The 27,687-nt window shown below is 45.6% G+C and overlaps 1 protein-coding gene across 1 annotated transcript in view; it reads left to right on the top strand.

Annotated features, from left to right (window-relative positions):
• LOC119546080 (protein dachsous) overlaps positions 1-27,687 on the top strand; it is a 72,173-nt gene that overhangs the window by 33,936 nt on the left and 10,550 nt on the right. Inside the window, exons 3-7 of the mRNA XM_037852156.1 lie at positions 19,391-20,063; positions 21,025-21,617; positions 22,162-22,615; positions 24,152-24,654; positions 27,215-27,574. Coding sequence (XP_037708084.1) covers positions 19,391-20,063; positions 21,025-21,617; positions 22,162-22,615; positions 24,152-24,654; positions 27,215-27,574 — 2,583 coding nt within the window. The remainder of the gene's footprint in view (positions 1-19,390; positions 20,064-21,024; positions 21,618-22,161; positions 22,616-24,151; positions 24,655-27,214; positions 27,575-27,687) is intronic.

A 27,687-nucleotide genomic window follows, 5' to 3' on the forward strand; every position in this document is an offset into this window, starting at 1 on the left:
GTCCCCAGCTCCATCTCCATCGCAGTCTTCCTGTTTCTGAGATCTGTGGGCAGCAGAATCAGAATCAAAGCTTCCCACCGGAGAATTCTTCGCGGAGAGTGACTCAAAATTAGCCGCCGCCTCATTAGGCAGGCGAACCTTATCTGGCCACGGGGGAAACTGTTATTCCATAACCGAGGTTCTCGTTTTCAGTTCTCTGGGTTCGGTGCTGCGATCTGCGTTGTGTTCTGCAGGCGAAAAGATATGATTTGCCTATGACAAGAGACCAGTTTCCCATCCCAGAGGTGTCGCCTCATTCAAATTGCCGATGTTCCTCCCGCTCCATCGCCGGCTCCTCCATCCGCTCCTCATGTCAGCGGTTGAGATGCCGCATGATTGATGCCTGTTTTGCGTGTCTTCGTGCCCCGATCCCCTCATCTTCTGGCCTCCAGCGGCCTTGCGAGCTGGACTTGAAGTACAGTTAGAATTCGATCCAATCGGAACCGATCCGCCAGCGCCTGGCATTATCTCCAGTCGAGGCGGTTGCTGCTCTCTACGGTTCTCCTCTGCAATCGCGACATCTGTCTGCAGTACACTCCCAGAAATGGGGCAAAGTAATAATCCTTAATTTGTTATTAAAACTCGCTTTTCAGCATATGTAATAAAAATATGTGTTCTATTAGAATATAACAACACCCAGTACAAAACAGAAATAGTATAACGTTTGTCGGCAGATCACCAGCAGAGATAAAATCCTTTACCCACGTGACTACCTTTGATTATCACTGTTTTAGAGAAAAATGTTTGGACTTATACCGAAAAACCTCTCACGAAAAACCCTGACTATTTATATTACCAATTTAGGCTAGCTTCACTGTATCCCCACTTTGACAGTGAAAACTTGTTAAGTGCGATAGTTTTATATACCTCCGATAATACCCAATGCCTAACCGAAACCAAATAAGTGTGTCGGCAGAGGACCGGCAGAGATGAATCCCACATCCAAAGGATAAGCTCAAGGTGACCACTTGTGATCATCATCGTTTAAGAGAAAAGAGCACATAAATATTCCTTAACACAAAAAAACCTTGACTACTAATATTTCCAATTTAAGTTTGCTTCACTGTATCCCCCTTTTAGAGTGAAACCTCGTTACGCGCGATAGTTTTATATACGACCGACCCTGGCGAGTATTTTTTCTCATTTTCCGCTGAAAAACGCACTTGACTAACATAAATTTTCTCATTGTTTACTTTTGGCTGTGGCTCTGGCTGCAAAACTCTGGCGTTGCAGTTGCAACTGCAACTGCGAAATGCAACTGCAACTGCCGCATCTGCCTTTCGGCCCCGAGGTGGAACTAGTCTTGTGGACCCCTTGGCAACCCCCCTTTTGCCCCATCCAGCGGCATTGTCAGTTTTGCGCGTTGTTTGTTGTTGCATTTACATTTTTGGTGTCGATTCAATTAGTAAATATAACCAAAAGCAAACAGACAAACAAACCCAAGAGGGGTTTCTGCAGATGGCCGATGGCAGAGGGGTTATAAGGCAGGAAACCTGTACAATTGTTGACCATGCTCATGCCTAAATAGCCGCAGACGAAGAAGACAACTCCAGCTGTGGCATCCTCGCTGATAAATCTTGCAGATACCAACCTCCAACCGAAGGGGCCCCGAAAAAGGGGGTGTGCAAATAGGGGGGAGTACGAGGAGGAGGAGTGCTGGGCAAGCACTTCCTGCATCCAAGTTGTATTCAAAGTTGGCGAGAGTTGAGTGTGTGTGCAAATTAAATTGCTCGCTAATGAAGTGCGGGGAAAGGGGCAGCGAGAAAATATATATAGAAAACGAGGGGTCTGATGGGTTCAGGGTAAGGTGGCATTAGCCCCCTCCTCCGGTAATGTCTTCATCATGCCGCACAATATGACAAAAATTGCCAAACAAAATTGAACAGTTCGCGCTTTGGGTCAGCCTGCTTGCCAGTTCATTCCCTGCAAAAAAATTCAGTTACTACATACATATAGTTCCCCCAAAAAACCCTCCATTAAATGGCAATAAGCAGGCACGAGGTGATCACAGCTTATCACCCAGAGCCAAAAAAGCGTGAGAGGCCCAACGATTTCTGACATTTAAGCGGGCAAAGGCGCCGCCGTCTCCAAAAAAAAGAAATAACTCTGTGCAAAACCCGCCCAACAAGACTCTCTTTGCCCCTGGATACTCTGTGGATTTGTGCACTGAAATATAGCTAATGTGAGCATAAAACCTATTAAAATGTTAACTACACAAAAGTTTTTATGGATAAGTTTGGGGCTACAACTTTACAGCTCAGGAAGTTTTTGAGAATACAACAGACAGGTCCAATAAACTCAATGAAAACGTTATAGTGAACTTTAAGTTTTTTAATTGGGGATAAAGCTTACAAGCGGAACAAATTTTGGGAACTACACTATAAAAGGCCTTATGACATGAAAAGTCAGTCTTGACATGATTTAATATATTAATTTATAAGATGTTGCTAAGCAGTAGATACTTATTTTTTTGTATGCTAATTCCCAAATGTACGACCCCTTAATAGATTGTAATCCGTCCTAAGTTATTAATTTATTCACTTGTAATAACACGAATAGTTACTATTTTTCTGGCTGTGCATAGATTTCCCCTGCATGCACAGGGCAACAATGTTGCTGATTTTGATTAGAAGGTGAAATAATGATGTTAACCCCGTAGCTTGCTTTTGGCTCACTCGCGCGGTTTCGCAAGCTGCTCCTCTCGGACATGTGGCTGGAAAATCGAAAAATGGGGCCGGGTTATGGGGTTTATCGAGGGGACGGAGGCGAGAAAGGGGAAGGCCTAGAGAAGTAGGCAGGAATCCGAATCCGAATCCGAGTCCAGGGACAACAATCAGCGAGCCGGCGACAGGAGCAAGGCGAGATCCGCGATTCGCGATCCCCGAGTCCACAGCCGATGATTTAGTGTCCAGCTGGGTCCGCGCACATAAATTCACCTGCGCTGACAGTTCTCTACCAGGTTCTCTGCTCCCGAGAAACCGAGAAAAAGCGAAAGGCCGCGCAGGGAATCTGAATCGCGAAATTGTTAAATTGAATTGAGAATAAAATGTATACATTTTTGGGAGGAAGCTGCAACTGCAACAGCCACACAGCGGTCGCCTCTTCTCGGAAACTCTTTGGGGGTATGCAAAAAGGCAGGGAAAAAGCGAAAAAGTCACCAGGGAAGAGGAGGACCAAGTGATTGACTCATGAAAAGGCGCACAAACAGTTGAGGCTAAATTCGCATCTAATTCAAAAGAAATGTGATTAAAATCGTGGTAGCCCATGGCCCCCTTAACCCTTCTTGGCCCCGATTCCCAGGGCTTTTGTGATGTCATTATATTGAAGAATGGCAGCAGAACCTATGGCAGACATTGACATTGAAAGGAGCAGAAGAGCAAAACAGAAAAGGGACGGCAGACCGGAGACCCTTGCCTGGGCTACCTGTGGTATATACCTGTGGTATTCCTCTGACTGACTGAATGTCCATGTGGGTCTAAGCTCAATGCGAATGCCAAAAAGCGAGGCTAATCGCTGCCCATGGAACGCTGAATAAAATGCAAAGCGAAGGACAAGCCAAGACAAAGGCTGCTGGAAGAGGGGCTCAGCTCAGGCTCAAGAATGGCGGCATTTGCGCTTAAGCCATGGCAATGAATTCATCGTTGACATATCTCGTTAATTTAATTTCTTATCGTAGGGATAGCATCGTCTTCGACTGGCTCTTGGACTTTTTCGCTCGGAAGCCGCATGGCTGACTGATTCCAGGGGCGCGGGGCACTGGCAGGGGCAAGGGCCCCAGTCTGGTATGCAAAATAGCTGCAAGGATGCGCCGCGTTCTTGACTCGCGGGGCCTCCAAAACAAAGACAGCCACCAGAACAAGACCTGGATCTGTATGTAGACCTGAAGGCTACGGGGCTATGGGACAGAAACAGAAAACTGGCAAATGCTGCGATTGCGATGAACACAGGGACTGGGACCAAAAGACGCCGAAGGCTACACAGAACCAAAAGCTGATAAAGCGGAAATTAAACAAATTAAACTTTTTATAAAGGGCTGAATTTTTTTTAAGTCCTTTCGCATTAAATTTAAGACCACTGTTATGATTTTTTGATTGACTCTTAAATATTTAAAACATTGCAATCCGGCTCGAAGGACAACATTATTAGTTAAACCCTTAAAAAATTCAATTTTTTTAACAGTGCCTTGGACCCTGGCCTTAGTTTCCTTCTGCCCCTTTTACCCCTGATCGGTTCTTTCCTGATCTGCTCTCCTGTATTTGCTCTTTTCGTTGCCTTTTGCTACTATACATTTTTGTCAACGATTTGTACGCATTGTCTTGGGCTTGATCTGCTTTTCCCCATGTTGCCGAAACCCCCTTTTATAGGCTTCTCCTTGCAGCTGAGTGAGCATCCGAGAGATTTTTTAGCATAACATTTGATTATCATTGTCAATTGTGTGTATTTATGTGCAGATTCGAGGCGGGTTCTTTTGTATTTCCCCTGCCGATTTCCCCCCTAGATTGACAGCACAAATGATTTAGCTTAACTGTCAATCAATTTTCGGCTGAGCAGATCTTTGGGAGATAACTAAAAAAAAGGCCGAGCTTCTTTGGTCAAGTTCGTTGCCTGAGTCTTTTGTTCTGTTCGGTTGTTAATTGTTATTTGCTTAACATACGGAATGAGTCCGAAACGCTTTCCCCAATTAACGATAAGGCATCTGGAAGGGGTGGATCGTACACCCCCTTTTTTAGGAGGTAGCGCACATTAAGCCACATTCGCGCAAATTAACGCAAAATGCTTATCACAGAAGTCGCGTCGGGGAACTGGGAAAGACACCCTCTTCCCCGGGCATCACCCACTTATTTTACCGCCTAACGAACAGCGCGTACTTTTTGAGAGGGCAACACCCCACGTATAAAAAGCGCTCCTTCCCCACCCTCAGACGAGCGTCTCCGTTGATGATTTTACGCACCAACTTTAAAGAAAAGGAAGGGAGCACTCTGTGTACCACACCTTGCCAACTGGTGTTGAAAGCAATTTCAAAAATGATGAGTATGATCGAACGAACAGTTCCCTTGGCAGCAGCCGCTGTTGGCTTTTCGATTTGCTTTCGATATAATTTGGAACCCCCCTTCGAGGGGTTACCTCTCCCATCCACCATCCGCCCTCCGAGATCCCCGATCCCCATAAATATACCCTGCTCGGACCTTCCTGCCCTTGTCTTGGGCTCCTCAGCCCGGCGAAGAAGCCAATAAGCAGTTTTGCTTTATCGCTTATTAAAAATCATTTCGCTCTTCGTATTTTCAGTTTCCAGACTGGCTCCAGTCCCCTTTTTCCTCCTCCAACCAGCCAACCATCCAACCATCCAACCATCCTTCCTTCCTTTTCCTTTTCCGCATTCACCTCCCTTTTGGCCGGCTTTGTTATTAACTTTGACTCACATGTCGATCACTGTTGATGATTTTGTTCAATTTTAGCGCACATGAGAGCGCCGTCTACGTCTCCATCATCCCCATCATCAGCGTCTGCAACCTCTCAGCTTCCTACATTCCAAAATGTGTGTATATCCGAGCTGTGATTGCTATCTGACGGAGCAAAAATATTTATTCAGCCCCCAAAAATGTAATGTTAGTGATGCACAGAAAAAAATGTAGGGAACTACGTTTGAAACAAGATACAGAACAGCGATCTTGGTTATCAAAACATATTATAAAATACATTTAGTATGGTAAACTTTACATACCGGCTTCCATTGCTTTACCATCGATTTATTTTCGATCGATTTATTTTCATTAGATACTTGATGGGTATTTTTTCGTGGTGTAACTTTTTCGGGCTGTCCCAGTGAGTGCCCATCAAGCTTGACGATGCTGCTGATGATGACGTGCCGTTGTCAGAGACTGAATTTTAAGTCGGACTCCGATGTCGGAGTCTGAATGGTTCGATCCTGCTGCCCCAAATCGACTTCGCTTTCATTTATGCCTCTCCGGCTGCAGCTGCCTCCTCTCCTGCTCCTTATCGCATGTGTCCGCTATGGCAAATTATGGCAAATACACACCTTATGCCTTGTACCTGATGCCCAATGTTCGATGTCCGATGCCCAGGGACTCACCTTCGCATCTGCTACAGTCAGCCCTCGATGCACACGCACCCCACACACACCACACGGAACACACAAAATTGGAGATACGGCCTATATGTAGGTCTCTGAAGGTGGAGACACTCCATGGAGCGGAGATCGCGCAACGGAGTCCGAACATTTTTAATACTTTTCGTTTCTTCGCCTTCTCTTCATATCGACCTGGCTTTATTTCTTATTGTTTTCTTGGGCCAGGGCTCTCTGGCCGGCCGATGATTACAAGATCACTTATCTGGCTTCAATAAACTTCGGCATCGGTTGCTGTTATTATTTTTTAATGTAGTTTTTTAAGTACCATCAAACACTTGAGACTATGAAGCGAGAACTACTCCCCCTTCTGGCCTGTCTGGTCTCGAAAAATCATCTAGAAAAGTTGTTTAGCCCATCGATCGATAGCAAGAGGTAATTACCAGCGATCGATTGCTTCTATCCCTACTTCTTCTCCTCCTCCCATATGTATTTTTATTTTTCTAGGGGGCGGCAGAGCGGGAGATTATCGTAGATCTCTTGAGTCCAGCCGAGGAATTTCAATTTCGGACCTCTGCTTTTGTGCTTGTGCACCTGCCCTGCAACACTTTCTTTCCGTTTATTGATATCTTTATGGCATCGGTCCCTCTCCGCCATCCAGTGCCTGGTATATGTAGGTATTCCCTGTACCTCCAATCTGCCATTCCATTTCGTTGGCCATCAATCGCAAGTACAGTAATTTGGCTCGAGTGCTGCCCCAATGGATTCCCCATTACCACGTAACTCGGGTTTATGGCCACGCATGGCTTTAAGACATTGGAAAAGGGAATGTACTTACACTAAGGGAAAATCCCCTAAAATAGCTTGGGAAAATGTATTATCTTCATGTTTTGATCTCTGATCAAGGGAAATGAACTATTTTCCAAAACAGTGGTCCAGAAGTTGTGAGATTATCATCATCATCATCTTTGGTAAAATGGGTAAATGATTTTCGTTTCATTATCGTTTGGAACCGTGAAAAATCAATGACAAGAAATATTTATCAACAAAGCCCTTGATTTACCGTTTCCTTGCCAAGAATGGTTCCATCTATTTTTACAGTGTTTCATCTATTGTGACGCACTTGAGCTCTATAAACATTCCACGCTCATATTCCTGGGCTCCTGCTAATTTTCCAGCCACTTATTTCCCCACTTCTCCCCCAGATCTTTGCAATTTTCGTGGCTGCAACTTATTGGCTTAATGCCAGACTCCGGGATTTCCAAGATTCCCTCTGCTAATAACTGGCAATCTGCGCCCTTGGTTCGATGGATTCGAATCCATTGCGAAGAGCTCCTTTGTTTGCTCTCTAAGAATAAACCTTCTCGGGGGTTCTATCGATCTTTCTGAGCCGCTGATCTACCCGGCATTCCTTTCGCTCTCTGTGGTGGAACATCTGGCCTTTTGATTTTAATTATATATTGTGACCAGTTCGAGAGTCCGAGAGCCAAGGAAAACCTTCATATCGAAATGGGCGTGTCACTAAATAAATTACTTTTCTATACTTGGACTCTCGACGCTGTCGAGTTTCCCACATGTGGCACAATCTGTTTTTGTTTCAGGCTTTAGTTTTTGTCTGTGGCTTGTAGCTTGTGGACTGCGGAGCTTGGAGTTTGGTAACTTGGCTTCTTGGCTGTTGGAAGCTCGGAAAATTGTTTGCTAAACGCCCTTTCCTGTGCCGCTGCTGTCGCTTTTGGGCTGAAGCTGCTCGTAATTAGCATAAATCACTTCGAAAAAGGCTTCCATTTTGGCTTGACCAAATTTGTTTATAGACTCTGTGGCTCTTTTGGCATTTTGGCATCTCCTGACAGGGGGTGCTGCCCATGGGATCCCCGATACCCCTCTGATCCACCATTCTACCCCCTTTCCCCCGGAAAAACGAGCAACAACAGCAAAAACAACACGACATGGTCCAAGTCACGCATCGCTGACCAAAATTGGCCTCCAACTCGAACTCGAAGTCAACTTTTCGGGATGGCGAAGGCGATTGGATTGCAGTTTGGTTTCGCTTTGTTTGCTCTTTTCTTTTTGGCCCGAAAGTTGGGCAATAAAGGCCATTTGCATTGCACTCCGAAATGCAGCAAATAGAAAGTACAATTCGTTAATTGAAAGTTTAGCGAAAAAAATGCCTAAAACAAATGGCGAAACAAACGCAGTGTCCACAAATGAATTGAAGCGCCAAGTTGTTCCTTTGGTTTCCCGTTTAAAGCAACTTTCCCATATTGGTTGTTCGGCTTTTGAGGTGTCCTGATTAATTACTCCACGAAAAACGGTGACCTCATCATCATTTCCTGGAGTCACACACAAATTCCCACATGCTAATCAGCCTTATGCCATTTGGTAACCAACTGTCAAATTCCATTTGAAAGCATCTTCATAACTATTGCGACTAAAGACTGGTTTGGTTTTCCACTCTGATCGCCTTTTACATTGATCACCCCGGTTATTTCCACTTTTCCATAATCGCAATTACTGTCAATCAGCAATTTAATTTCAAGTTTTGATTTATTATCGTGGCGGAACTTGGGCTCAGCCACTTTGTTGATTTAATCACGGGTGTGGTGACCCCGACTTATTTACTTTGATTTGATTTTTAAGTAACTGTTATGCAATCGTCATTATAGTTTACAATAATTTAATTGAACATTGTGCTGTTGAGTTAGTAAGAAAGGTAAACATGGTGACACCAACTCATTTACTGACTCTTATTGGCATAAGATTTTAATAATATTTCTTTAAATTAGGTAACTGGCTGTGATTACTTAAAGTTGGTAAAATATGAATATATTTTTATAGATAAAAAGTAAGTATTTTTACGCACTTACAAAATATTTACTTGATTTTTATAGGCTTTGATAAGGTTGCAAAATTATTTATTCATATTGCGACTATATTTTTTGACTGCCGAAATATATTACCGGGCATCTTTATGACTGTAAATTAAGCTCTGGGAATTTAGACTGGTTTTGGCCATCCACTCCGCTCGCCTTTCCATTAAGTCTGTGGTCGCTTTTTGCCAATGCGTCGAGTTGTCCACCACTTTGCTATTTTTTAGTGCTCTCCAGCGCCTAATTGAAAAAATGGTTTATTAAAATGGCTGGGGAGTTGGGGTTTCTGGGAGCGGGGGGCGATGATCCTAACGCACATAATATTTCCGTCATTAGGCACCGCAACGAGTTTTGAGTGTTCAGCTTTTAGTTTTTCGGGGGCATTGCATAAGCAGCAAAGTGCTCCGCCGTCCTTTTGTTCCCCATAATTTGTGGGACGTGATGGTGATGAGGAGGCCGAGACTGTGGGACTCTGTTAGCCGGAGATTCTGTCTCGCCTCCCACTCACAGTGGTCACAATCACAATCACAATAAAAAGAAACTCGGGCCGAGACAATTGCGATGGGAGAACGGCGTATACCAATTATGAGGCTGCGCTTGTTGGCCATAAATTCGCGTCCGCTTATCATTTTCATAAACAAGTCGCGGCCAAATGGGAGCCGCACTAGAGCCGCGGCCTTATGCAATTCTCACTCAAGCTCCGTCCGACTGCCCCGGCATTTTCCCGGGGTAATGACAGGTGTTTGTAACTCGTTTGTAGCTAACGGAGCCCCGAAAAAAAGGCAGGCACAAAGTATGGCTGGCCCCAGAAACAGAAACCCAGACAATCGGCATCATGGGCATCGCCTGCACAGAAGAGTGGGTCTCGGGCACTAAAAAATACAAAACTTGGCTGGCAGGGGGTCGCCAACGCAGCCAGCGAACAGATATTTGCATTAATACAAAGCCCAAGCCAATTTATGCCCGCCAGCAGCAGCCGAAGCATCGGTATCAGAAACAGCAGCTGCAGTCGCCGATCCCGAGCCCAGTGAAAGTGATCCTCGAAAGATGCCTCCGAAGGCTGGAGACCTGCGTCTGCGGTTGCCGTCTAGATCTTCTAGGATTACACAGTGCAAAAATAGTAATAAGTAAATCAAATAATAAAATACCAAACGAAAACCCACACCATGGGTTGTGTGCAACAAACTGTTGTATACTATGCGAGTGTCGACAGAGCAGAGATTACCATCATAGAGGATAATGCCTTTCTCTCTCAGGACAGTTATGAAAAATAAATTTAGCAACCCCAAAGCAAAATATTTTATTTATTACTAGAATTTCTCTTTGTGTAACTTCATTGCAATTTCATTACGAACGCTATTTCCATATTTTTTCTGTGCAGGACTTTCTCCCTGTGTAGGCTTGCAATTTCATTACGAACGCAATTTCGATTTGTTGTCTTGTGGTCAAAGCACACAGTGGACCCCAGTACGATGATGATTTTGATTTCGATTGTGTTTCCGCGTGTATTTGCGGTTGGGAATCACAAGATTGTCAGCACACACAGCTTCATCACTTGATGGCGGGAATAAAATTGATATTTGCGGTTCTGTTTGTGGCTTGCCAGCCCGATGGAATGTCCATCGGGGTTCTCAGTGCCAAGATCCCTGGAATCGGTTCATAGACAGAGAGTGTCCACTCGGGGTTTATTGAACCCATCGTCATTGGATAGTTTGAAGTCTGGAGAGTCTGGGGCTGATTAGCCAGACAACATTTGTCATTGTTAGCGCGTAATTAACTCACGCCCCGAGACCAAGCCAAAGCCTCCCCGATTCCACCCACCGCCCCCAGTGCCATAAGCATAAATCACTCTGGAAAACCACCGGGAGAAAAACGGCACCATTTGGGATGTGGTGTTTGGAGCCTGGAGACTGGCAACTTAATTGCAGAGTTTGCATAATGCATTTAAGTGAAAAAAGAGGAAAACCAAGCTGGCGGTTTGCCTAATGGCGCAAAATATTTCAAATAAACATTGAAAAACACTTCGGGGCGACGGGCCATGAAGTGAAATTCAATTTGGCCAGACGCCGCGCACCACCCTGCACCACCGCACCTCCGCACCACAATCATAATTAATTTCGGCGGTTATCGCTTGGCCTGCTTCCGAGTAATCCACTTCGCAGTCTGAGTCCGCGTCTGGGGTTCCAAGTCCCGGGCCAAGTCCCACCTGCTGCCAAGTAACCAAAATCAACAAAATCGATATTTAAAATCGCATAAATCGCCGGGCGAGCCCACACATAGAGAAATATGACTGTGTAAGGTTCTCCGGGAAGTAGGGTACTTCAAAATACATAACGTCAGTATTATATCATACCATATACCATATCACATATTTATTTTCAATCTGAAAGTCCGAAGAATTAATTCCGAAAAACACAATATTTTTCAGTGCATTTCAGATTGGGTGGAAATGGACTACTTAAAACTACATAAAATCAATGAACCACATTATGGAGCTTAGCTTTTTAGAAAATCACATTACAAGCTGTCTAAAAGTATGCAACAATATATTTTAAAAACCTGATAGATTCATTCCGAAAACATGTGTTATATTTAACTGCATACTTTTAGACACCTTTTTAAGTGATTTCAAATCCGTAGCAATGACTGTGTCAAGTAGCTTACATCTAAACAAAGATGTCCTATAGATAAGATTACCCACCAATTCATTTAAATAGTGATCATCAGAGGTGAAACAGGACTTACCTATTTACTCTCTAATTTAAATGTAATTTTTACCTGTGCACCGCATGCGTTCCACGTTCCCGCGAACACACATATGTTCCACACAGTTTACCACCGCCTCGACTTTGGCTGTGACCACTTTGCGGTTTGATTTATGCGGCTCTTGGCCCCGCTGGGATCGGTGGATTGGCGGATTGGTGGATCGGTAGGCCATACAGTGGAATGGCCCAGTGGAGAGGTGGATTGGTACTGCTATCGCCATTGGTATGGGTATTGGTGGCTCAGTGGTGCTCGGTGGGGTGTGTGGGTGCGTCTCGCCTCTAACTGGAATTGCTTTAAATTACGCAAATTCAAATTGCACGGGCGAGCGAGCGAAACAAAGCCAAAACGAATCCAATCGAATGCAGTTGGAGTTGAACTTTTGATTAACTTATTGGACACACGGAGCACAACAAGTATGCCCGGTACCGTTAGCCGCTCCAAGATCCAACATCCAACATCCAACTTCCAAACTCCAAGATCCCAAATCCGCGATCCGCGATCCAGGCACTTGCCATGTACAGAGAGTTGTCCACTTTACGTGCTCGCCGTTCGCATTTATCAAACCGAACTAAGAGTGAAACCGAAACCCAAACCCCAATCCAAACTCACAGACAGGCCGAAAAAGCCAGCGATGCAGACCAAAAGCCAAGATCGAAAGTGACCAAAGTCGGCGACAACAAAATCAAATCGAATTGCTGTGAGTGCAGCTAAGTGTATAAAAATTGCTAGCTGGGAATAAAATAAATAAAAAATACGGGCTAATTTATTGGTTCACCGTTTTCAGTGGGGTGGAAAATCGCCAATTCATTTCAAGAGGTGGGGAGTATTTCCTCTGTACGACAAACGTTTGTAGTTTTAGTTCAAGATCAACTGCCTCATATAAAATCTGATATTGCATGGAAACTCTTTCCTATAAGTTTCCAAAATCAAATAACGAAGCCACAGCGACAATCAAATAATTTTAAAATATGGGTGTCTTATTTATTGGTCCACCTTTATTTCCTCTTCTGCTAAATTTCCATGCCTACCCATTGCACATTTCAATTCTGCGCAAATATTTACACAATCTCAATAAATTTATGCGCTCTTCTTCACATTTTCAATTTGCCGAGGAGGCCTTCTCCGCCGGCTCACCGCAGAATTTATGCAAAGTCACAGGGAAAAGCGGGGCCCAGCAGACTGTGATTGTTATTGGCCTAGAGAACGAACGATCAGCGATCGAGAATTGAGAATCGAGAATCCAGAGTCCAGAATCGAGAATGGAGAATCGACGATCCATGTGTGGGCGGACGAAATCGAATTCAAATTCAAATTCAGCGATCGTGGTGGGAGTTTGCAGAGCACGGAACACCGGGTAATGGAGTCAAGTCGCTGGAGTCTAGGGCTGGATCATGATTCTTATCGCCTGGCTTTTAGCTAAAGGCCCGATCCGATCTGCAAACTGGGCTCACAGCCGTTCGTTTCTGTTTCTGTTTCTGCCTCGGTGTTTCTGTGTGCACCACTTTGTGTGTGGCCCAGTTGTGGTGCTGCGCTTTATGGCCATCGACAACTCATTGACAATTTCCTACTTTGGGTGCCACTTTGGGGAAAGTCGCGCAGTCGACAAATATTGGCCATTAGGCACTGGCATTTCCACACGGTGAAAAAAAGAGCGCCATATCGGTGTATATCTCGAGGGACTACGATTTTTTTCAGCCGCCACACTTATTGTATGCGTGGTTAGTACTTTCTTCATAGTATATCGTTTTTAATCTGGTCCAAGGTAGTTTGAAGTCATTTTACACACAGTTCTTTCTGTGCAGACCAGGAAATGGCGACACTTTCCGGGAGGTGTGACCACACATCCATCCTCTGGTTTTCTCCTCTCCAGAGGCGCCAATTAGAATGTTTTATTGCCCGGACTGGACGACATTTCTTGGCTAACTACTCCTGCTCCGAGAGCCAGAAGTTGCCTGCTGTCATGGGCATGACTTCCTGTCGCTCTTGATTTCATTCCCTGTGTGGGTGAAGTCGCATCTGAAGAGTAGGTGGTGACAGGGACCGGCACAGGGGCGTAGGGAAACGGGAAAGGGGAAAAGGGCTACTCGTTAGCGTCGAAAGGCCAGAATCTTTGGAGCGTGCATCCAACTTAATTAGCTGCAACTGCATCTGCCACCGAAGGAACTGCAGTTTAATGAGGAAGGCATTGATTAGCGCCTCCGATTACAAAGGGAATAAAAAAAGGGACAAGAACTGGTATAGAGGCTAAAAACAGAGAATATTATGGGCCTAAAGGCTATATAAGAAATGGGACTTTAATTAAATAAGTCTGGAACTTGTATTTATTTAATGAACTTCTACTTAAAGTTTTCCAAGTAATAAAAGGGGACTAATATTGTAATAAATATTTATTTATAATTCATGTACATTTTTATTGTAAGACTAACTTAAAATTGTAAAATATATTCTTTGAATAACATCGCTCAATCACCTTGAATATTTATTTATTTCGCCAATATTTCAATTTGAACCCGCATTGTTGCACATTAGGAACCATTTATGTTAACCTTTTAATTGGTTAACAATTCTTACGATGCTAATGGCAGCTTGGCATTTACAATATCTTACCCTTTGACATGTCCATAATTTCGGACAGCAAAAATTAACAAAACTGGCAAAGAATTCACCTTCCTCTCTGGCTGTCTTTGGCGACCAAACAGGAACTGATTTCGATTCAAGTTCGTGAACTTTGTCGCTGGCAGTACCCAAACTCAGAAAAACTCAGCAAACTCGGCAACCGACGCACATTCCAGCGAACAACGTTGGGGAACTTGTGCAACGATCGATCATCGCAGTCATAGTTGTATTCAGAGTTTGGGATCGCAGGATGGGATTCGGACAAGGGGAAGTGGGGACTGAGGAGGAGGAGACCCAGGCGGGTGGTGCAGCCAGCTTGTTGCAGCTGCGGCAGGAAAAATCGTAGAGGCATTTGAAACACAAGAAACGCATTCATTCCCCCACTCGCCTCTATTTTTTTCCACCCAAAACATTTTCCTCCTTTTCCCTGGCCAGTTGTGTTGTGTTGTTCGCATGTTTTTGGCCATTTGCAGACGCAGCCTCGCAGATCTGCAGTCAAGTCCATGGCCAGCGGGTAAATGTAAATCTCCCCCACTTCTGCACCACCCTGCACCACCCTGCTCACGCATCTATTGGTATTTTGATTTATCAATAGACGCTGTTTTTCTCGCTGCGGCGAAAGCAAAAGTTGAGTCCTGCTTCACCGCCTCTCAAAAGTTGAACCGTAAACGATGCAACCGTAAGGGGGGCGTGGCACATCGGGGTAATGGTAATGGGCACTGGCATTGGCTAAGAAGACAGCTGCAGAGCCAAGTGCCAGCCAACATAAATCAAATGAAGGAAGAAATGTACAAGATAAATTTTTAAGCACACTTATTTAACACCTAACAACCTTGTTAGATGCATTTTGATGATGCCCCAGCACCACTGCACCACTCAGAGACAAGGTGGAGCAGTGGAGTTCTGGGAGAAAAGCGCGGAGAGAAGAATCGCACTGGGAAAAATAAATAGGGAAATTTCAGAAGGAAATGATTAGCTTTTTAATTCCGTTGTTACAGGACTCTGCTGTACCTACATTTATCTTAGTTGAGAATTTATATTATTAAGATTTTCTTCTGATTATGGTCTTATACATGCGACTTTTATAAGAAGCCATTCTGCAATATTTTTTCTCAGTGCTGGAAAAACATTACAGCGTAGAGAACGCAGCGGAGAACAAGTCAGAAATCTATACCGGAAAATTAAAAATTCCTAATAACACGACAAGCGGCACAGCGGTGGTGCAATGGTGGTGCAGTGGTGCAGTGGTGCTGCAGCGGTGCAACAACTGTTAGAATTGCTTTTTGGTGTTTGACGATGCACAGCGACAACGGGGAGAACAACAAAAACAGGGGAAGAACCCAGTCTCAGCCACAGAAAAGTAAACAGAAATAGATCGTTCCCACCTTTCGCTGCAGCACCATCACCATCACCGCCACGCCCCCCGCCCCCTGAGCTGCACCACTTTCCCGGTGGTGCGGCCCCATCACATCTGCTCACATATAAATCTTCAGCTCTTCGCTGGCGCATCTTTTGAGAGAGCGAAAAAATAATTTATAAAAATTGCAATAAATATTGAGGGGCCCTGATAAGGCGTCAACATAAATCAGCTGCCATGTTGGAGACCCCGCGAAAAGTTCGGGGAGTTCGGGAGGTGCGAAGGCCGTGACTAATCAAGGCAAAAGTGTGAAATCTTCACACGCCGCAGAGGATTCTCCAGGTGCGCAGAAGACAGTCTTCATCGCCGAGCCCTCAGCGAAGTAAATGTCTTTATAACTAATTCGATTGCTGGTCAATCACCTGTTGGATAAAACCGCAGTGGGGTGAAAAAGGTGCACAGCGAAAAAGTAACGATGATTACTTAAAGCGTTGAATTGGTTAATATACCTTGATTTCTAAGAAATCCTTCAGGCATTTTCTTCCAGTGTGGGGAGAGTGATCTGTGTGAAGACCGCAGACATTTCACGCTTTCTGCTCGCGCCAAACATGGAATGGAACATCGAAACCCCAGCGACGACGCCCACATGGCAAACACTTTCTTCACCTCACTTGGGATGGGGACTCGTATTGGATTTCACACACCGAATTGGAATTATTGGCAGGGGATTGATGACGACTGTCGAGGCGAGTGTTAAGAGGGGCCTCCGAAAAGTGCTCTAGCTAAGTCGAGGCGAGTAAGACAAAAAGTAAAGTCGGACCCGGCACTTGCGAGCACGTAGCCATTTCTCATCAGCCACATTTCGTATTGGTCGTTGCGGCGGGGCCAGCTAAATCATCCACATCTGCCGGAAATTGCATAAGAAATATGCAAGCAGCCGCACGCTGCGATTCGCGAAGTGAGTTTTGGTCCCAGAGACCCAGAGTTCCACAGTCGCAATGCCTCAAAGTTCCCTGCTCCGGGGATGTCTTATCAAAACTGTTCGCTGGCCTCGGACTCAGAGACTTCAGTGACTTGGCTCTGCGCCACTCACTCCACTCGTTTCGGTGATAATCCACGCCAGAGACACGACCGACATTTGGCCAACTTCTATTAGCCAGAACTGTGGTGTGACTTTGCCCTGTTGCCGATGCTGTGCCAGTGGCACTGCAAGAAAATGCGAGAAAAGAGCGAAAACGATATTTCAAATGGGATTTTGTAAATGCAGATCTTCAAAAGCATTTTCCCAACTGCTGAGTTACATACCAACATTTTTTGCCAGTGCACAAGTGTTAATCAAACTGCAACCACGAACATCCGCACGGCTGCTGAGGAGCGTTCTGTTCCAGCAATCATCTTCATCCTTTTGTTGTTAACTGCTTTGGTTTGAGCCAACTCCCCGTCGCCCTCTCTCTTTCACTTTATCGCCATCCCTCTCTGTTGCTCTGTCTCTGCTCGTTTTGGTTTTTGTACGTTAAATAAGGTAATTGAATGAAATTACTTTTGACAGCTTATTTGCATACATCAACAGCAGCCGAAAGCAGAAGCTGGGACTTTTGGAGTCGGAGTCCCAGTCGGAGTTTGGAGTTGGAGGCCTTGTTAGGCCATAATTGGTCATTGAATGCTGCCCCAGCTGCCCCACCTGCCCCTTTTGCCCCTTTTTGCATCCCCACCTGCAGGAGAGTGTGAGAAATGCGTGCTGACAAAGATGAATAACTCTCGACTTCTTCACTTCGAACATATGAAAAGCGTGTTGGGCACAAACGAACTTGAATTGTTTGCATTTTGATATTTATTTTTGGGTATTTTTTTATGTTTCTGGCTGCCTGGAAGATGTCACTTGGCTTTGGCTTTGGCTTCGGGGCTTCACTGCCTTCGATTTGATTTGCCTTTCACTGCTGCCTGTTTCTGCTGTGGACATAACCACAACCCCAAAGGCAGCTGTCTTCAGTTCGTTATTTAGCTTATCAGGGCTGAGATCACACTTGAAATAAAAACCAAGTGGGATGAATATGGGAGTATGAAATTTCTTCACATATTTAATATGAAGTCCCTATACAAAGACAAGTAAATGATTTTCTCCAAGTGCAGATCCTCTGCCCGTTTTATTTCCAGCCCACGATCCCTACAGAATCCCCTTCGATTCGTGTGGGCGTGCATTTATTTAGCACTGGACCCTTCCGCCTCCTCTTTCAGATCCTCGAAAACAGTTGCACAGAACTTCCATGTTGTTGACAGATAAAATTGCCAATCTCTGGCCTGACGACGTCCCATCCCAGTTCCCATATCCCGTATCCCGTATCCCGCATCCCATCGCAGAACTGGGACTGCCCCCGTCCATTTGGCTGGCGACAATTTCACCGGCCGGGTTAAACGGGTTTAAACTGCTGCCCAACTAAGCTTAATGAAAGTCTTTAGTCGCAGCAACAATCTAAGCAGATCTCCGCCAGGCTTCCGACCAAGTCCACGTCCCAGTACCCAGTAACCAGACTTACAAAAAGTGTAATTAGCGCTGAAATTCAACGAGAGGAGCCCAACAACTGGGTGCTGGGATCCCGGACACGTTTCGCTTTAAATGCATATCAGTCTGGACTCTAAACTGACGGTCTGGGGAAGGGCTTCAGGTACACAACGAAAAAATCAGAGCGTTCGCTTCCGGTGATCTTGCTAAAATAAGTAACTAATGTAGGCATCCTGAAGAATTCGCGCATTTATTTTCTAAATTTCAATATCTGAATATTTCAAAATTGTTGTCGATTTTTTCGTGTCCTTTTCTTAATTAAAATACTATTTCGGGCGATTCTGATGATTTATTTTGAGAAGTTCACTCCCAGTTATACCAGTGTGCCTGTCCTCACAGTTTTACTTTATTTGTTTGTTTTGCAAGTTGTCTTCGATTGGTAAGAGGAAAGGAAAAGCTCTCCCCTGGCCTCGAACCTCCTCCGCCTCCTATTTAAAGTGAAATAATGACAGTTTTAATTGCTGGTTTCTCGGCTTGTTCGTTGGCGTCAAAATGCGATCGATGCCTGCCCCCGCTGGTTGGCTATTTATAAGACAACTCCCAGTCATTCCAGCACCCTATCCCCGATCCCATTCTTCAGTTCGTTTCCTTTGGCTCACACAGACAGACAGCCAACAGAATGCAAATGTCGATTACGCAAAATGCCAACTAATTGGCTGCCATTAAGGGGGGTCATTGCCCCCATTTTCCAGCACTCCGGCAACCTTTCTGCCCGTGATTCACCCCGGGTCTTGGGCTCAAATTTAAGTTGACACTCGCCTGATACGAAGGCACTTCGGGGGCGGAGAGCCTGCAACTCTCGATCCAGGGCATAACAAATTGCCAAATTAAGCCCTGAACAGCGCAGGGAGATAAGCCCCGGAACGGGAGCCCAAAAAGCCAACGGCAGCAGCTGCCTGTAAATCAAATTAAAATTTTGACAACTTCATTTGTACCTGTTGGAATATGCAATACATAACCATGCTCTTAATTTGCAATTTTATTCCACATTTTTTTGAGTATCTATACGAATTATTGGTATGTGGAAAGACACAATAACCATTTTATTTTCAACTTGCTTTTTTTAAAATTCTTATGTAACTTTTTTTGTTTTATTTCAGGTTTCTGCTAGTGATCCCGATTGTGGCGTAAATGCCATGGTAAACTACACTTTGGGCGAAGGATTCAAGCACCTCACCGAATTCGAAGTGCGCTCCGCTTCCGGAGAGATTTGCATAGCTGGTGAACTCGACTTCGAGCGGAGGAGTAGCTACGAATTTCCCGTACTGGCCACCGATCGAGGAGGTCTGAGCACCACGGCCATGATCAAAATGCAACTGACGGATGTGAATGACAATCGACCGGTTTTCTATCCCCGGGAATACAATGTTTCCTTGAGGGAGTCCTCGAATGCCCCGACGCAAGCCTCGAGTACGCCAATTGTCGCCGTGGTGGCCACAGATCCGGATTCAGGTATCTTTGGCCAGGTGTCGTACAGGATTGTGGCCGGAAACGAGGCGGGAATCTTCCGGATTGATCGATCCTCCGGTGAGATCTTCGTGGCCCGTCCGGATATGCTGTCCGTTCGAACTCAACCCATGCACATGCTGAACATCTCGGCTACCGATGGCGGCAATCATAGGAGCGCTACCGATGCCGTCGTCTTTCTGAGCATCATCGATGCCATGCAGCGACCTCCGATCTTCGAAAAGGCCAGATACAATTACTATGTCAAGGAGGACATTCCGAGGGGCACGGTCGTGGGTTCGGTGATAGCTACGAGTGGGGACACTGGTAAGTAACATATCCTTAAAAGTATTTTATTTTTGCTAAGCAAATTTATTAGTTCAGTGATCTGGAAATCAAAATATGCACACACGATGAGGTTTAGGACAAGGCAAAGAAAAAACATGGACAAACTAATACCTTTTTAAATACCCTTTACAGGATAAAGATATTTTATTCACTGTGGCATATCTGATTTATTAAGCACTCATTTAGCATTTTTTTAAATTTAAAATACTTTTTCTTAAAGTAATAGGGCCCAAGATCCCAAGGCACATTCGAGCAAGCACACACACAGTCCAAGTTAAAGGCTTTTTGGGTCTTTTCAGCCAAAGCAACAAAGCCAAGGCAAAACACTTCAAACGCAAATTTCGGCAGAAATCTGCACCCATCAACGACGTCCTCGTCATCGAGTTGAACAGAACTCTGGGCACGATACAAGGGCCCGTTTTCAGTTCCAGTTTCAGACTCAAACTCCAAGCTCCAGAGTCCGACTTCAAGTCGGAATGAGTCCCAGACGATTCACGATCGTCGCCGGCTATGCAAAATGATTTTGCGGTTTAATTTGCTGCTTTCGCTGTGCACTTCCTTTCATGCCCCATTCTTTATATGTGGTGCCCCATCTCCATCCACTCCTACCTGCCTCATGTGTCAATCGGTGACGAGAGCTCCTTCTCCAACTCGATTCTATTGTTCCTGCAACTCATTGTCGAGGCCTTTGAATGGCTTTTAATGAGCAGCGGCGGCTCCTAATTTCGTATTTCGGAGTTCCTTCAACTCTATATGCCGAAGGAGAAGAATGAGGAAGAAATAATTGCAGTGATCTTTCATCATTCGCGAAATGAGAACGTTAACCTGAATTCCTTCCTTAAGATCTTGGTATATCAAAGAGGACTTGCTGGACTTACTTAGGCATAGAACATTTTTAAATAAACACTTAATACAACAAATTTTTCTTTTTAATTTACAGCTCATCGCAGTCCGGTGAGGTATTCCATATACTCTGGCGATCCCGATGGCTACTTTAGCATAGAAGCCAGCTCTGGAAACATACGCATAGCTAGGCCCCTAGATCACGAAGCGAAATCCCAGGTGCTGCTGAACATCCAAGCCACCTTGGGAGAACCTCCGGTATATGGACACACCCAGGTCAACATCGAAGTAGAGGACGTCAACGATAATGCCCCGGAATTCGAGGCCAGTGTGGTTAGGATTTCCGTGCCGGAGAATGCCGAACTGGGAGCCCCTCTCTATGCTGCCCACGCCCACGATAAGGATTCGGGAAGTAGTGGCCAAGTTAGCTATAGCCTGGTCAGGGATTCGGGAAAGAGGCTCTTTGCCATCGATGCGAGGTCTGGCCACTTGGTTCTGTCGCAGCACTTGGACTACGAGACCTCGCAACGCCACTCCCTGATCGTAACCGCCACCGATGGAGGAGTTCCCAGTCTTTCAACGAATCTGACCATCCTGGTGGATGTCCAGGATGTCAACGATAATCCCCCAGTTTTCGAAAGGGACGAGTATTCGGTGAACGTATCCGAATCGCGTTCCATTAATGCACAGGTAACTATCAAAGATATTATATCTTTCATTTAAAACGTCCATTAACTGAAAGCTTGTATTAAATAACTTTAAGTATTGCCTAAATACTATTTTCTTGCCTAAGAGGCCTTTCCATTACGATGGCTGCTGCTGAGGGTGTTTTATTGAAAAATAAATCTGTGTAATGCAAACTAAATGGGCCACATAAATTTGATTAACAGCCACTAAAAGTCACGCTTTTGTCAGGCGGCCGTCATATCGCGTTGAAAATATCTCAACACCCAGGAGGAGCTCCTACCGACTGAAGACTGTGGCTCTTTGGCTCCCAAGTGCCGGCTCTCGCCTCCCTTCAGCTCAGCCAGTTCGGTTCTTTGGCCTGAACTAGTTTTGATCATAAAATCACTTCATATCTTTGGCATCGGAAACGAGTTCTCCAGAGGTTTGCCAGATACACAGACGCAGACTCTTGGCTGCTCTCGGTCCCAAATGATTGATGCATTCCCCACTTTAGTATTCCGTGCTCCAACTTTTGTCTCTGACCGCTCCACCGCTTCTCTATTTTCAGATTATTCAGGTTAATGCCAGCGATCTGGACACGGGCAACAATGCCAGGATCACCTATAGGATTGTGGACGCCGGAGTGGACAATGTCACGAACTCCATTAGCAGTTCGGATGTGGCCCAACACTTTGGGATATTCCCCAACTCCGGCTGGATATACCTGCGTGCTCCGCTGGATCGCGAGACCAGGGATCGCTATCAGCTGACTGTTTTGGCCACGGACAACGGCACTCCCGCGGCTCATGCCAAGACACGGGTCATAGTTCGAGTCCTCGACGCCAACGACAATGATCCCAAGTTCCAGAAATCCAAGTACGAGTTCAGAATTGAGGAGAACCTCCGGAGGGGCTCCGTTGTGGGAGTGGTCACCGCCGGCGATCTGGATCTCGGCGAGAATGCAGCCATCAGATACAGCCTGCTGCCGGCCAACTCCAGCTTCCAGGTGCATCCCGTCACAGGTGAGTCGGGCTGGCTTCCTTTTGGCCATAAATTAAGGCCGCTCTAACAGCGAACAACTCACTCAACGCGGCTCCGGTGGCGGTGGCAACTGTCAAGCCACCAGCCATGACCCACGGTCATTCATTACTGCTCCTCAAAGCTCTAAAGGAGATCCAGCTTACATTGCTTGCACAGAGAAAAAGCAGATGCTCTGATTTGCATTTTTTAAACGATTTTTTATGAACTTCTTTTCTGCTTGTATGGTCGTTTAGTTACATAAAGAAGAAAGAGCTTTAAAATAAAATAAATCAATTGCTGAGGTAGATTATAAAAGTACTGATAAAAGTACAGAAAACGCAGAATTTTTTGTTCTGCCGACACACACACTGTATACTATACCGACAAAAAACAAAAATGTACATATCATTGGTATTATGCCGCCGCTCTGGCGGTACGCACACAGTATAATATAAAACGGTTGCCAGATTCGGAAAATCCTCTTTTCTGAAATTTGATTTTTCACCAAATACCAAAAGAACTTCAGAGGTATATTCCCCAGTGCATCGCCTGCTTTTCCACTGGCCCATAGATCAAGCGCATGGCAAACCTGTTCCTACCAAGCGATAAAATGCGATCGCCGAGATACCCGAGATCTCGACTGGGTAGTGGGTCTCAAACGCGGTGCCCGATTCCCGATCCCGATGCCGATGCCTGACCATTAGTGTTCGGGCAACAACAGTTTTAACGCTGTCAGCTCATCCGTCAATGGAATATCATTGGCCTGACATCCAGCCACTGTCCGTGTCCAAGTTCGCCTCGCATCCACATCCACATCCATGTGCGTGTCCGCTGGAGGCGAGCGGTACTCTCGGATACTTTTGCAGGGGACACCTCCCCGTCTCGTCTCATTTAAATTAAATATGGAAATCTCGTGCAGCTAATCCTGGCAAACAGGTTCCACTCCGCTGGCACTCGCATGACATGAATTTCTTTCGGGGGCATTAATCATCGGCGACCCAGTTAGGCGGCAACAATGCACCCACTCCCCTCTGTCTGTTATTGTGCGGCAAAAGTAGTCCTCGATATGGAATAATTTAATTTAAAATAATAGTAAGCTTACAAAACCCCGAAACCTGTTCCGAACTATTTGGAAAACTTTATTGTGGTTGACGAAAAACTCCAAATTACTAACATATTTCACATTTATCTAAAAAAATTCGTTCCCAAAAACATAACTATTTAGAAAAGCAATGAAAATGTTGCCAAACCAGTTTTAAATTATTCGTAAATATTCCGAAAAATAATTATATTTCACGTTTATTAAAAAATTATGAGTGCTGAAAAATTTAACTGCTTTGAAGCCCCATAAAAATGTTGGAAGCTGAAGTCTTTACAGAGCTTCGTTTTATTTATGAGTTATTAAACCTCTAACAGGTATTTTTTATGTTCGATTATTTCAACAAGTTCATTTTTCATTAGAATGCATTTTTGGGAGTTTGAGCATTAGCATCCAAAAGCTTTTATAACTAAACTTGTATTTTTATTTACTTTTTCAGGGGAAATTTCCACCCGTGAGCCCCTTGATCGGGAGCTCCGCGAGCTTTACGACCTTGTGGTGGAGGCCCGTGATCAGGGAACGCCGGTGAGAAGTGCCCGAGTTCCCGTTCGCGTTCACGTTACCGATGTCAACGACAATGCCCCCGAGATCGCCGATCCGCAGGAGGATGTGGTTAGCGTGAGGGAGGAGCAACCACCCGGAACTGAGGTGGTGCGGATCCGAGCCATTGATCGGGATCACGGACAGAATGCCTCCATCACTTACTCGATTGTCAAGGGTAGGGACTCCGATGGACACGGACTGTTCAGCATCGATCCCAGCAGCGGGGTGATCCGCACTCGCGTGGTCTTGGATCACGAGGAGCGGAGCATCTATCGACTGGGAGTGGCCGCCTCCGATGGCGGAAGTCCGCCCAGGGAAACGGTGCGGATGCTGCGCGTCGAGGTCTTGGACCTGAACGACAACCGCCCGACATTCACCAGTTCCAGCTTGGTCTTCAGGGTGAGTGCTAGATTTATGCGAGGGTCACTTCGGGATGGGATGGCATGGGCTGGGATGGTACGAAGATGGGGCCAGAAAGTTGGTTTCCTGGAAAACTTTTGTCTATTTGACGCTTCTAGTTTTACACGACCGTTTTTCCCTGCGATCGTGAGCAGCGCGTTTGTCGCCTTTTCCAGTTTTCTCGCTTTTAGCCAAGTGCCTTTGCCTTGCCGCCTTTGTTGCGGCGGATGATTTGTAGCCGCAGCCGAGAGCCTCACGTGACAATGGCCGAGAACACGACTCTGCCCGACCGAATCCCTTCCTGGTCACCTCCGCCTCCTGGTGCTTTTCCCACTCCCACTGCCGCCCCTTTAAAGAGCTCGGAAGCAGATGTCACAGAGTGCCACAGACGTGGGAAGTGTCGCGATTTGCATTTAAAGCCCTGAGAGCCGAACTTACACTCTGCAAAAAGACATTTCTTGGAAGATTACTACAACTAGACATCTATATGTGGTCCAGCTCGAAGGTTGAAATATTTATAAAAGCTAGTTCTTAGTTTATACTCATCCGGTTCGAAGGACCAAGTACATTTATTTAAAACTTGGAATTAATTTTGTTTTCTTTATGGAACAAGGCTTATCGGCTGAACAGCGCTTTCCTAAAGTTACTCTTCAAGTTTCTCACAGTGCACTGCCTCTTTATCCTCCTCCATTGTCGGCGTTTTCATTGCGCACGCGTAATTGTCACTATGCTCTGTGACAAGTCGCCTCCTCATGCCCATCTCCCTCCTCCTCCAGGAGGGGGAGATCTCGGCCAGGCCTATTAAGTGCGATTCGAGACGTCAGTTGAGAGATCAGAGTACCGGAGGACGGAGGAGGTTGAAGGAGGAGCAGCCTCGTGCCTCGAGGAACTCGCCTGCTTAGATTTCGGCCTGCTGCTCCGCTTCCTTGCCCTTCCTTTCGCTTGGGAACCCTTTAACATTTTTATCACGTTCGATTCGCACATGTTTTGCATACTCTCCACTCCCAAGTACCCGGTTCGGCGGGCTCCCCCGGGTCCAGGGTTTTCCTCAGATTCAGACTGAAACGCGGCTTCAACCGCTGATGGCTGCGACGCTTTGACATGCATTTAATTGCCTCTCGCAGCGCAAAGGCAAAGTCTGTCAAGGAGGGGGATATCTTCCCCAGAACAAAACCCGAGGATCCCAGGTCGGGACCTTGTGCGTCCCTTAAATCCGCTTCGGCCACAATTAAAATTGACACATTTCGTTGCATTTCGGTCGGCCTTTTGCCGTCGCTTTGATACCGCGCCGCATTCTCGTTTCGGCCTTTGTTCCTTTGCGTTGGCGTTGAACTAACAGAGATGCACTCTGCCGTAAAGTCGTCGTCGTCCGCTGATGCCAATTACTCAGCGACGGATTGCCACAAATAAATCCGATGTAATTAAGCAATTCCCCCGCCAGCAGCAGAGCCCCTCTTTCCTTAGACCCCCGGGGCTTTTTACCCTTTTTCCCCGTTTCTCGCAGAGCCTGCCATAAAAGAGCAGAACAAATCATTCGCCATTTTTGTGGCTGGGCTCTGTGAATAATTTGGCCAAAACCGAAATGAACAAACCGCAGCCTCCAGTAGTCGTTAGTTAGCCTTGCACTCGGGAAAAAGTGAGATTACTTTACAAATATTTAGAAATTAAAGTAACTATCTTTATGAGAACCGGTTTATATAAAGCATAATAAATAAAATGTAAAGCGATTAAGATATTCCTAGGTCGAGAAGCTGAATTTTTTGAAATAAAGAAATATTCCTTTCCGGCGATATTGCTTTTTAAGGCATCCGCATTTTTTCCAAGTGCACCCCCGCCCTTTTTGAGGCAGCCAACTGCGTAATCTTGGCGGGGCATAAATCTCGTGACTGTCATTTTTGTGTCTCCATTTTGGCGACCCAAACAATATTTGCAATGTTTTTATTTTATGAAAAAAGATACCCACTGCAAGAGAGAACCTTTCTTGTTTCGTTCCATTTTTTTGGTCGGAGGGACCTCTTGGAACGGTTTTTGCGGTTTTGCATATTAAATTCTTGTGCGGAGTTTCTTCAGTCTTTGGAGATTCTTCCCCCTCGTCCCCGTCTCCCGAGAACCCGCTGCTCATATGGCTCACAACATTTTTCTGCAGTGATTTTCGGGGCCGCCAACTTGGTCGGAATGCATAATTTCTTTTTAATGCCATTGGTCGGCGACTTGGGACTTGGGAGTTGGGACTTGAGACCTGAGACTGGACGGGCTTCCTCTCCAGAATCTGGTTCCTCTGTTCTGTTCGCCTCTCTTCTTTTTTTCGGCTTGGAAGGGGGAATGAAATTTTTAAATGTTTGCTGCCTTCGTAATCTTGAAGTATGAATTATTGCTTTAAGATTGGATTTTCAACACTGTTGTTGAGATTAAGATACGCGCCGAACAACACAACCAGGTCCAAGTAGAGCGACCCGAGAAGTCGGCATCCTCCTCTTTTCGACCGCCCCTCCCATACTCCCATATTCCCATATCCCTCTTAATAAGCCACGAAAATAATCTATAATTGGTATTTGCGCAGGTACGCGAGGATGCCGTCGTGGGCCATGTGGTCGGTTCCATCAGTCCCAGCGAACGTCCGGCGGATGTGGTGCGAAACAGTGTGGAGGAGTCCTTCGAGGACCTGAGGGTCACCTACACTCTGAATCCCCTTACCAAGGACTTGATTGAGGCCGCCTTCGACATTGATCGTCACTCGGGCAACCTCGTCGTGGCTCGTCTCTTGGACAGAGAAGTTCAGTCTGAATTCAGGTTGGAAATACGAGCTCTGGACACCACCGCCAGCAATAATCCTCAGAGCAGCGCCATCACGGTGAAAATCGAAGTGGCCGATGTCAACGATAATGCCCCCGAATGGCCCCAGGATCCCATTGATCTTCAGGTAATTAAACGAAATATATATATATCACTATTTTGGGTACCCCTGAAGCTAGGAATTTAAAGCCTGCTTGTACACCCCATCAATATGTTATGAAGTTAGGGAAACCTCGGGGT

The sequence above is a fragment of the Drosophila subpulchrella genome, chromosome 2L (genome assembly GCF_014743375.2).
Source record: "Drosophila subpulchrella strain 33 F10 #4 breed RU33 chromosome 2L, RU_Dsub_v1.1 Primary Assembly, whole genome shotgun sequence".
Lineage (NCBI taxonomy): Eukaryota > Metazoa > Arthropoda > Insecta > Diptera > Drosophilidae > Drosophila > Drosophila subpulchrella.